Genomic DNA, 12,264 nt, shown 5'->3' with positions numbered 1-12,264 from the left:
GTTCCCCCTTGCCCTCCACTCTCTGCCCTTCCGCAGGCCCCACTCTGCAAAAAAGCCTGAGAAACAAATTCTCTCCTTGGGAGGTGCAAGTCTGCTAGGCAGGACGTAGCCTCCATATAATGTTCTCCTCCTCCTCACTGGGAGTTCTCCCCACCGTAGAGCTTCAACCGGCTCAGCCAGGCACTCCGGACGGTCTCTCCCCGTCTCCCTTCTGCCCCAGGGAGGTGACCCTGGCTCAGGCTTTCCTGGACTGCCAGGTCGAGGTTGGGGACAAATGGGAACTCTCCCACCTGCCTTTTGGAGGCAACAGATTCAACAGGTTCCCCTTTCCCCCCATCCTTGTTACAGTATCATTCGGGCAGGTGGGCTTATAAACCACAGCCCTTGCCCAGCTTGGATGACCTTGGGCAGTGGCTGAACCTCTGTTTCCTCATCCATAAAACAGGGATGATAGGACCTCCATAGTGTGGATGTGAGGATTGAAAGAGGCTTGCAATACCAAGGAGGTTCTCAAACAGGAGGGCTGGTAAGGGGAAGGTACCAGAAATGCACGTTCCGGGCCTCAGCACCAGCATTCCGACTCACTGGTTTCTGAGTCCAAACTTTGGGAAACATAGACGCCTCGGAGAGGGGGATCCCCTCATCCTTGGCTGTGGAAGCAGATCACCCTGGAGCTTAACAAATGCCCCCAAAGCCCAGGCCACCCCCCAGATTCATAGGATCGGAATCTCGGTGAGTGTTCATGAGGGTGACTCCCTTCCCTGTGAACCTGCTGTCCTTTCCTCCAAGAGACCCCCTCTTTCCAGCCGGCAGACCTAGCTGGCCAGTTGGCATATTTTCTTTGATTCCAGGGGAAACAGAAGGCATTTCCTCTAGTCTCCACATTGATCACCAGCCAGCCCCACCTGAGCACTTAACAGACCTCCAGCGTCGTAGAGGCTCCCTGAGGATTGGTGGATGAAGGGGTGCTGGGAGGGGCCAAAGGCAGGAGCAAGGGCAGGAGGGCAGTGGGGGCAGGGTTTGGGAAGTAGCCTGCTGCTGAGTCTGGGTTAAATCCTTGCTGCAGGGCAGGGAAGGCGCCAGGCTGGGGCAGTTCAGGGCAAGTAAAGCTGTCAAGTGCCTCAGGTCACCAAACAGTTATTGTCAGTGACAGGATTTGAATCCAGCGCTCACTTACTCAGAAGCTCAACCATTGTTCCTGGCCATGCAGTATGCTCTGCCTCACCCCTACTGAATCCCGGGTTCCCAGCCTGAGCTTTTCTGGTCAACATTCAACCTACAGCCCCTATTTATCCATCACTTATGCCAGGCCAAGGGACGCAGTGGGAGGGAACAAGCCACAGTGTGACCTCAGGGAGCCTTGGGTCTAGGATGGGGGCAGACTTTAATCAAAGGGTCACACAAATCAGTAACTACGCAGAGGCCAGCAGGGAAGACAGGTTGAGGAGGTGACATTTCAGTCGTGACTTTAAAGGCTGAGTGGGCAAGAGCAGGCAACGTAAAGAACTGGGAGGGGAAGCGCTGCAGGGGAGGGGAGCGGGCTCCCAGCGCGGGGCAGGGCCTGGGTTCTAGCGACCACCCCCGGGGCCTCAGTTTCCCTATTAACGAAGTGGGTGGGAACGTGCCTCACCCTCCCCCATCGGAGGACGGACGGGGGAAGGTGCCTGGGAAAGGGCACGAGCGGCCCACCGAGCCCGTCCAGTTGGGCCGGGGCGGGGCGGGGCAGGGGCGCTCGCTGCGGGCGGCGGGGAGGGGCGTGGAGGGGCAGGCGGACCGCGCCTGGAGGCCGGGCTGGCTGGGACCCGCGGGCAGGCGCGGCGCGCAGTGCGTGCGGCTGCGGAGCGCGCGGCTCGCCGGCAGCCGGGATCACATGAGCATCCGGCCCGTGGGTGCCCGGCAGCCGCAGCCCTGCAGCCCAGCGGCCGCGCGCCTCCGCACGACCCTAACCATGTCTGTCTGTTGTTGCTTCTTTTTCAGGGACTATGGCAGTTCCAAGAGGAAATCAGGTAAGGGAACCTCCGGGCGTTCTTCCCTCCAACCTCCCCTCCCGCTTCGTGCACGCGCCGCTCCGGCCCTGCGGAGGACTTTCTGGGGGCTTGTCCTCGCCCGCCTGCCCTGTGGTCCTGTGTTGCCCCCCTCCTCAGTTCACGCCCCCTAAGACCTCTGGTACTCGCGCCTCCTCCTCCCACCGCGTCCCTCGGGCTCTCCCGGTGGGGATGGGAGCGGGTGCAGGGGAGTGTGGGGATGCCTTGAGAAGGGCCCAAGCCCCCGCGACGTGTGCAGCCGGATCCTCCTGGGTCTGCGGGGCCAACTTCTGGGCACCGCTGTGGTTTCTCCCTCGGTCCTTCCCGCGGTGCGGCAGCGATGGAAGGGTTAATAGAGATGAGATGCTGGGTTTTCGCCGTGGGAAGGTGAGATCCAGGACCCAAAAGGGGCGGGGTGGGGGGGGGGGGAAGGGAGGGGAATTGTGCTGGAGAGACTGGGTTTTTAATGGCTGCAGCGCAGACCTTCCCCTCCTTCCCCAACTCTGAGCGCGTTCTCCACGCTGCCGGGTTGGAGGCTCTGCGTGGTGGTCCTCAGAGACACCCGATGGTAGGGCACCGACCCACCCTGGCATTGGCCCGGCAGGTGCCGGGCTCACTCCGAGTTTGCGAAGGGGGTGGAGACAGGGAGCGTCGGGGCAGGTCCTTGGACGCTGGACGCTGTGTGCTGGGCGCAGTCGGCTGGGGTCAGAGAAGGATTCCCTCCGGGTGGGGGAGGAGGGACTAGGCAAATGCCAGCACGTGGGCGGGGGTGCAGTTAATTGGGAGAGGGTGGTCCCTTGTACTTAGGGCTGTGTGTACTGGGAGTTGGGGCGGGCAAGGGAATGCAGCGATCTGTGTGGGCTTGTGTGTTGTCCGTATTTACGGGGGTGGTGAGTTATGGGGGTGCGCAACCATCTGGGGCTCTGGCCTTGGGGATGTGGGAAGTGCGTATGAACACGTGGCTTACATTAATGGCTCACATTGTAGGGAGATACTTGTGTCCAGGTGCTTTGAACTGTGGATCAGAAGAGGTATGTGTGCCAGTGGGTGATGGATGGGCTGTGAATTGGGATAGTTGATTGCATGGTGCGTTTCTGAGTGTGGGTTCGTATGTTTTGTGTGTATAAGTGCTTGCTTATATATTCACTGGGATGAGGAAAGATGTGTCCTGGTTTCCATATGGGGGGGTGTGTGTGTACGTGGGGTTGTGTGTGTTCATGTGGGGCTTCATAGTTGTGTGCTCTTGAGGGTATGTTTACTTGTTTGGGTGTGTGTGCCAGTGTGTTGGGATGTATCCAGTTGTGGGTTGGCGTGTGTTTGTGTCTAGCTGTGGGATGAGACTGCATGTGCACACATGCCTGTCACCTGGGGAGGGGTGCTTCAGGTATGCCCACCCCTGGTGCAGAACAGCATTTCCTCCATGAACAGGGGGATGAGGCTGCCTCATGAACTTGACGAATTGCAGCATCTCCTCAGCTGTCACTTGCAGCCAGAGCCATAGGTGGGGAAACCTGGAAGGAGGGGCAAACATGGGATTGCGTTCTGTCACGCCCCTCTCCCCAAGAAACTTGCCCTGGGCCTCAGAGATGTAGTGGCTGGTTGAGCCTGGGCTCAGATTCTTTTTTTTATAAATTTATTTATTTTTGGCTGCGTTGGGTCTTCGCTGCTGCGCTCAGGCTTTCTCTAGTTGCAGCGAGGGGGGCTATTCTTCGTTGCGGTGCGCGGGCTTCTCATTGCAGTGGCTTCTCTTGTTGCGGAGCACGGGCTCTAGGCGCGCCGGCTTCAGTAGTTGCGGCGCACAGTCTCAGTAGTTGTGGCTCGCGGGCTCTAGAGCACAGGCTCAGTAGTTGTGGTACATGGGCTTAGTTGCTCCGCGGCACATGGGATCTTCCCGGACCAGGGCTCGAACCCGTGTCCCCTGCATTGACAGGCAGATTCTTAACCACTGTACCACCAAGGAAGCCCTGGGCTCAGATTCTGGCTCTGTGTGACCTCAGGCAATTTTCATAACCTCTCTGCCTCGGTTTTCTCTTCCTAAAAAAACACAGATAATGATGGTCTCTACCTCACATGTAGAAAATTCAATAAGTTAATGTGGAAAAGTCCCTAGGACCCAATAACTGCTTTAGAAGTGTCAGTTTATTATCATCAGCATTACTTTCTGAAGCCCTGGGACCCTGGGTGAGTCCCTTCTCTACTCTAGGCCTCAGTTTCCAACTGTAAAGTCAAGGGCTGGGCCTCATAACCTCCCAGCTGCCCCACCCTCAATCTCTAAGGCTCAGGTTCTGTGCTGCTTCCTAAGCAAGACAGGGCCCCACCCAGGGAAAGCTTCCCTGGTTTCTCTGACTTCCACTCTCCGGCCAGGAAAGGGATGGATGGAAAAATTTAATTTACGCTGGTGTGCCTATGATAATGGCCACTTAGTGTCATGGTTAAAAGTGCCAGCTCTGGAGCCAGACTGCAGGAGTTCAGAGTCTGGCTTTTCAGACCTTGGGCAGACTTCCAGCCCTCTCTGTGCCTGTCCTCTCTTCTGTAAATTGGGGATAATATTCTTACCCATCTGGTAAGGTTAATTTTATGTGTCGACTTGGCTGTGCCCAGATATTTTGTCAAGCATTTTTCTGGATGTTTCTGTGAAGGCGTTTTTTTTTTTGAATGAGATTAACTTTTAAATCAGTGGACTTTGAGTAAAGCAGATTACCCTCCCTAATGTGGGTTGGCCTCATCCGATCAGTTGAAGACCTTAAGAGAAAGACTGACCTCCCCCAAGCAAGAAGGAATTCTGCCAGCACCTTTGGACTTGAACTGCAACTCTTCCTTGCATCTCCAGCCTGTCAGCCTACGCCGTCAGATTGTGGGCTCACCAAGCCCCCAGAATCACGTGAGCCAGTTCCTCTCTCTTTCTCTCCCCCTCCCTCCCTCTCTCTCTCTCTCTCTCTCTCTCAATATTGTGTTCTGTTTCTCTGGAGAACCTTGACTAATACACACCTCATATGATTATAATGAAATTACATAAACTTCTATATGTAAGTGTGCTTAGACCACTGCCTACAACCTGGACAGTTCTCCCAAAGTGCTAGCTACTGTTATTATTTAGTGAGCGTCTACTATGTGCTGGCAACTTTACATATATTTCTTCGTTTGCTGCCCAGAGCCATGTTGCATGGTGGCTGGAGGGATTCGCATTTCACAAATGAGAAGCTGTGTCTCCGAGGGTGGCTGCCCGGAGTCTGTGGCAAAGTGAGGGTGTGAGTTCATGTTTTGGGCTTCACTCTGCTCTGTGATGAAGCACCTGAAGCTTCCCAAGGTCGCTCCAGTCAGGGATGCTTGCATGGAGAACATGAATGCTTGTTCCCTGGTCATTTCTTGTCACATTTTAGTCCCCGAAGCCCCAGCTCATCCTTGGAGGATCTCTTGGAAGGATCTCCTATTGAGCACAGAGCCAAGATTACAAGGCAGGCCTGGGGAGGATGGAGTCAACAGGAAGAAAGTTCTCAGGCGGCTGACAGCCTCACAGAGGAGGCAGGACTGGCGACCTTGAGACCCCAAAGACAGTGTAGCCTCAAATTTACTTCTGCTCCTTCCCTCCACAGAACCTGCTCCTTCCCGCATTTTCCTTCTCGCTCCATCCACCCCGTTGCTCAAGCCCAGCACAGCATCGAGAGGTCATCCTTGACTCCTCCCTTCCTCTCACTTGCCCACCTGACCTCCAGATCCATCCCCTTCTCCCACCTCCACCGTCACACCTGTTGGAAACTCCCTTCGTCTCTCAGGAGGATCCCAGCTTCCTCCTCAGCCTGTCTGCTCCCACCCCAGCCCCTCCACACCGCAGCTAGAGTGAGCTCTTCCACACATGGATCAAATAATGTGCCTTTCTGCCTAAATTCCAAGATTTCCCATCCCACCCAGAAAAACTCCTTATCCCGGGCTTGCAGAGCCGTGTCTGCTTTGGCCCCTGCCTGCCATCCTGCCCCAGGCTCTGCCCTCATCCCCGTCCCCCATTCCCACCCCAGCACTCCGCTCAGCTGTGCCCATTACCTTCCATTCCTTAAACACTTGAGGTTCGTTCTCTCCACACAGTCTTTGCATTTGCTGTTCCCTCTGCCTGAATACTGTTCCCCATTCTTCCACATGGCTAGCTCCTTAAGATTTCTGCTTGTCACCTCAGAGAAGCTTCCCCCACCTCCACCGTCTAGCTGCCCCTTTAGGTCTCCCTGCTTCTTGCACATCACTAACCGCACTCTAATTACCTTGTGGGTTTTCTTGTTTGTTATCTGTGTCCCACCACCTTGAAAGCAGAGACCTTGCGGCAGGGCTCGCACCAGTAACAGGGTCCCCTGGTGCTTGTTGAATGGGAGGGTGGATGGAAGAAGGCGTGGGTGCATGAATGACGCTGCAGGTCAGGAAAGAGGTCGCTGCAGCCTCAAGTCAGGAACGTTATCTGGGGAAAGGAGGAGTTTTTCTGATTGGGGGTGGAGAGCGGGGGCTTTGCTAATCAAGAGACAGCACTTGCGCAAAGGTGGGGGAGCAGGACAAAGTGCAGCTTGTTTGGAGACCAGATACTGCAGCTGACCTTATTGAGCACCAGCTGTACGCCGGTACTGTGTAAAGTGTTGAGGTTATAGGAATGTGCCTTTCTGCCCTCGAGGGGTTTGCAGTCCGCTCTGGGTGATGAACTGTGCAGACAAGAATGTACTGTTGGACAGGGAAGCAAGGAAGTGGCATGGTTACCTGAGGAAGAGCAGTCCAGACCAAGGACACAGCCAGTACAAGGGCCCAGGGGTGGGAGGTCTGGCTGGGTGGAACGTAGGGGAGGTCAAGGTGTCAGGAGGGGAGAGCAGCTACGTAGTGGGGATGGGGCAGCAGCAAAGACCGTTTCGGGCCTTGCCAGCCATTTTAAGGGTTTTGGCTTTCACTGTGAGTGAGATGAAGAGCCCCTACGGGGTTCTGAGGAGAGGGGGACATAATCTGACTTAGATCCCAGAAGGATTTTTCTGACCGGTGAGTGGAGATGGTTAAGGGGAGGAGACGGGTGATGAGAGGGTGCGGACTCTGGCAGCAATGGAGGGACGAGATGGATTTCCATGATCGGGTGTGGGCCGTAGGGGGTAGTTTATGTCAGATTGCCTGGGCTCCCATTCTCAGCCGCACGACCTTGGGCAGATCACCTGAGCTCCGCGACCTCACTTGTTCTGTTGTATCAGTCAGGTTCAACTAGAGAAACAGAACCAGCAGGAGCTATCAAATTTCTGGCAAGGAACTGGCTGATGTGACTGGGGGCAGGCGAGGCAAGTCTGAAACCCAGGAGCCGACTGGGGTTGTGGTCCACAGGTGAAATTTCTCCTGCAGGGAAGCCTCAGCTCTGCCCTTAAAGCGTTTCAGCTGATGGACCCAGGGCCCCCTCGGAGTATCAAGTATAATCTCATTGAAAGTCAACTAATTATGAACCTGATCCCACCTGCAGAATACCTCCCCAGCAATGCCTGGATTAGTGTGTGGTTGAATAACTGGGGATTGTAGCCTAGCCAAGGTGACGCATAAAAGTGATGGACACGCCCATGAAAACGGAGTAGCAGCCACCTGCAGGAAGGTGCAGATGATTCAAGGATGTGATGCAGTTAGAGGGCTTTGTGCCGGGCCTGACAGTAGCAAGAGCCTGTTGCTGTTAGCTGTGATTGGCCGCCCCCCCCCCCCCCCCCCGGTGAGCACTGCTGCGGGAGCTCAGAGGTGGGCTGGAGGAGGCCCCCCCAGAGCAGGGGCTTCTCTTCAAACCTGAAAAGATGGGCTGGGGCGCCCAGAGTTCTGGAAAGCTGCCTGCCTCCTGCGCTGGTGGCTGGGGAGTTCTGACTTGCACCACGAGGGGGCACAGGTGGCCACGGATCCTGTGAGGTCATCCTGGCCCTGGGATTGTGTCTGAGGCCCCATCCCACCCAGCAGTCCTGTGGTGAGCTGTAGCTCGTTTAAATGCAAATGAAGTTGCTCAAGAGTGTTGCAAGTTTGTTCTTTTGGGCCAGTGTTGATGTTCCTCGTGAAATCCTGTTTACTTTATACTTTCCCTTGGAAACTTGGTGAGTTCTGCCTGCTTCCATTTTAGTACCATACAGTCTGCATCATTGGATGGAGTTAATGAGATCAGCATTACTGTAGTTTCACTGCGGAGAAGCATGCTGCTTGGAGTTCAGAGTTTAGGTTTTGGCATCAGACAGGGTTTGAACTCCTTCTCTGCCATGTGTTTGCTCTATGACCGGCAGCTGCTTAACCTCTGACCTTCATGCCCCCATATGGAAAACAGAGGTAAAAATAGTGCCTGCCTCTATTAAAGGTAAGGATTGAATTAGCAGGGGGCCCAGCACATAGCAACTCCCAATGATAGCAGCTGCCCTTGTTGTTATTTTAAGTATTGATAGGTTCGGAAAGGAGGGGAGAAGTTGGTCCTACCTTGGATTTGAGAGTAAAAAGACATGCTTGAAGCATTATTTTCATTCTTTGAGCCCAGGGCCTGGCCCCAGAGGAGACAGAACCTAGACTCAGAATATTCTGTAGAGTTAAGAACACAGGCTCTGGAGCCAGAATGCCTAGTTTTGTGTCCCAGCTCTGCCAGCTGTGTGGTCTTGGGCAAGTCCTTACCTTCCCTGTGCCTCAGTTTCCTCATCTGTGAAATGGGTATAATGATAGCACTTCACCGGGTTGCTTGAGGCTTGAATATGGGTTAATACGTGTGAAGTGCCTGGTGCAGGAAACACTAAGGGTTAAGCCTCTTCTATTATGAGTAGGAGGCAGCACCGTGGATGTCTAGCAGAGGTCCACCGTGGAGGTCCCCCAGCAGAAGGGACCACTGGCTTTGGCATTTGCCCTCCTGCAGGAGAGACTCCTCTCAACCAGAGGGGGAAGGCAGAGTGTGCACCATCTCATAGTTGCCAGTCAGCCTCCCAATAACCTGGGCAGGTGGTCTTGTCCCCCCCTTTTATAGACCAGAAGAGGTAGGTTCAGGAACCTGCCCGAGGTCGCCTAGCCAGGTAGATGCAGGATTCGAATCTGGTCCTTCTGATCCAAACCTCTTTCCACTGAAGTCTGTTCCCTCCTAAGCTAAGACCCAAGGGATCCACAGGTGAACAGGACTGGGCTCTGGAGACCTCTAGCAGGAGGTTCCACAGACTGAGAGAGGGACTGGCCCAGGAGAGCCCCCCACTGCGGTTTCTAGAAGGAACCCATTGGTCACGAGGGATTCTTAGTTGGGTAAAGGGTCCCTTTACAGGGTGTGACTAATATCCCCTTAATTTCTCTTTGTGTGAATTTGGTCTTTAATAAAGTGTATTTGTTTTAAAGCAAAACGTGCCCATAGGTTCTGGCTACTATAAGAAGTTAGTCTACCCTCCTCGTTTTATAGAGGAAGTAACTAAGAGAGGGCCTGCCACCTGCGCAAGGTGAGGGGGTGGGCAGAACCTGGCTTCCTGCTCATCACACTCCCACCAAACCCTGGAATGAGGCGGAGGTGTGAGGAGGGCCATGGTGAAGCAGAGAGAGCAGGTCTGTAAAGCCTCTGGTGCCTCGTCTTCCCACAGGATGAATGCCCCAGTAGGGCAGAGAGCAGGGCCAGGCTGTCTCTTGACCCCCGGCCTGCCCTGCTCACCAGCCACAGAGGGAGAAGGGCAGAGACAAAGCAGACGGCAGCAGCCTGAAAGCAGGAGGCTTTCATTTCTCTTAAGCGATTGCTGGTCTCCGGTCTCCGGCCCCACGGAGGTCACAGCTCAGTTGAGAAAGCAGGATGCTCTCAGTGATTCATTGATGAATGCAGGGCAGGATGGGTTGTGATCCACAAGCAGCGGGAGTCAAATAGAAGGGGCTGGGTGGGGGGGGGGGGCGGTACTAGCCAAGATGGGAGGGGCTGGAGATGCGTCCTGGAGGATGGAAGGGGTTGGGATGAGCAGAGGGGTGGGCGGACGCCCCTGGTAGAAGGGCCGGGCCTGAGCAAGGACTTGGAGTCTGGGATGTGATTGAGAAGTTTGAGGGAAGAAGAGATGTCTAGCCTGGCAGAAGTGAAGGGCTAGGGAAGGGGAGGGCAGGAGATGTGTCTGGAAAGGAAACCTGGGAGAGTGTATCAGCAAGACTTTTCTTTTTTTTTTTTTTTTTTTAATAAATTTATTTTATTTTATTTTTGGCTGCATTGGGTCTTCGTTGCTGCGTGCGCTTTCTCTAGTTGCGGCGAGTGGGGGGGGGCTACTCCTCGTTGTGGTACATGGGCTTCTCATTGCGGTGGCTTCTCTTGTTGTGGAGCACGGGCTCTAGGTGCACGGTCTTTAGTAGTTGCGGCACGCGGGCTCAGTAGCTGTGGCTTGCAGGCTCAGTAGTTGCCACGCAAGGGCTCAAGAGCGCAGGCTCAGTAGTTGTGACGCACGGGCTTAGTTGCTCTGCGGCATGTGGGATCTTCCCGGACCAGGGCTCGAACCCGTGTCCCCTGCATCGGCAGGCGGATTCTTAACCACTGCTCCACCAGGGAAGTCCCAGCAAGACTTTTTCAGAGCTTTCTTTTCTGCCCGAGCCATCCATCCTCAGGGAGAAAGGCCCAGGCTGCTTAGAGAACACGGCCGAGACATTACTGGCACCCTCCAACGGCCTGTTCCAAAAGTGAACGTGTCTTGTGAAGGCATTGTCTTCTGGCACATCTCACCCGGGTTGGTGTTTTTAAATAATTTTTGTTTTCATGGCTCTGGGTCCTCAGCCTGATGTCACCCCTGGAGTTCAAAGCCAACTAATTGGAAGTGAAAGGAGGCTGATTGATTTGGCAGCTCCGCAGCCAGCCAATGTGGCAGCAATGTGATGGAGAAAGTGTGTGTCTGTGCCACGACTCCCCTGGCACTGACCTACTGGCCTGGACACACAAAGCAGGGGGCGAGGGAGGTGAGGGCTCCCCAAATCCTAGAATCACATATCTCACTCCCGGGAAGGAAGCAGCTAGCTGGTATGTAGCCTTGATTGCCTCTGCCCTGCTTGCTTAGCTTCTTTCTGCTCCCTCATTCCTATCACCTGACCTCTCCTGCTGGGGTGATGGGAAGATGGTGTGGAAGGGGACAGCATGGGCAAAGGCCCGGAGGTATGCTGAGAGTCCTGAGGCTGCTTGTTGAAATGCAGATTCCCAGGCCCTGCCCAGACCTACTGAATGAGCATCTCTGGGGGTGGCGGCCAGGAACACCAGGCAGTTTTGATGGGCTCCCCAGGAATCCTGAGATAGAGGCGGGGTTGAATGTGGGATGGGTCGTCCGCGTGGGTTGATGGCAGTGTTCAGGGTAGGCAGGCAGTGAGGAGGCAGCAGGATCGGACCCCCAGCAGGACGGGGCTGCTCCTGGAGGGTGCATTTAGTTGTGACCCAAGTTGGGGGTGGGGGGCAGAACCAACATGGGAAGGGGAGGGCAGTTAGAGGACAGAGAACACTGGCCCGGCATTCGGGGCCTTGGAGAACGGCTATCCACTGGGCCTCCCCAGCCACTAGCTTCCCCTCTGCCCTCATCGGGAGGCTGTGACGAGACCCCCGTCTGCCTTTTATTTCCACAAGGTTTTCTTCTTCAGAGGAGGAGACACCCACACTGTGGTCCAGCAAAGAAATGCTTCCCACCACGGCCCTCAGCCAGAAAATAACTTGTTCCCCACTTGGGCTTTTTGGTTTATAAACATGTGACAAAAGAGGCAACATTTCCAGTAATAACAAAGCCAATGGAAAAACTAAGATTGGGGGGAAATGTGCATTATTTATTGTTTTAGCACCTTTTTCTGATCTAAAATGACTTTGTTTAGAAATAGAAATGTGGCGTGTGTAACTCAGTTGGCTTGTGACGTTTTTATAATTGGTCAGTTTTGAAATATGACGGCAAAGAAAAATTTTCCAAAGTTTCAATGAAACTTAGAAGTTTGTGGGGAAAAAAGTGTTTTTCCCCAACTCTTTCTGCTTTGCCCTCGGGATCTTGTCATTGCCGCATGTGACCCAAGCAGCTGGTATGAAGATGGATTTTCTTAATGTTAGAACTGGATTCTTATACCAAGAAAACTGGGCCGTGTTAGAAAGTCCCTTCACTTCCCTGTGCTCAGAAGGAAGAGCCACCACCTCTTCGAGATGCTTCCTCCCAATGTTGCATCTGGCCAGTGGATGCCGTGTTGTAGAAAAAGGGCCCCCCACAGGTGTCTGGGAGCTGCCTTTCCTGTTAGCCAGGGTCTCCCCCTGGGCCCTGGACCACCTTAGGCTCCCTGA

At 54.5% G+C, this 12,264-nt stretch overlaps 1 protein-coding gene across 2 annotated transcripts in view; it reads left to right on the top strand.

Annotated features, from left to right (window-relative positions):
• The window catches only part of SH3PXD2A (SH3 and PX domains 2A), a 246,525-nt gene that overhangs the window by 157,646 nt on the left and 76,615 nt on the right, over positions 1–12,264 (top strand). For both annotated transcript variants that reach the window (XM_068548499.1, XM_068548503.1), the window contains exon 6: positions 1,978–2,006. In XM_068548499.1, the coding sequence (XP_068404600.1) occupies positions 1,978–2,006 (29 nt within the window). The remainder of the gene's footprint in view (positions 1–1,977; positions 2,007–12,264) is intronic.

The sequence above is a fragment of the Eschrichtius robustus genome, chromosome 7 (assembly GCF_028021215.1).
Source record: "Eschrichtius robustus isolate mEscRob2 chromosome 7, mEscRob2.pri, whole genome shotgun sequence".
NCBI lineage: Eukaryota > Metazoa > Chordata > Mammalia > Artiodactyla > Eschrichtiidae > Eschrichtius > Eschrichtius robustus.
Note: the sequence above shows the minus strand (reverse complement) of the source record. Positions and strands in the feature narration are given on the sequence as shown.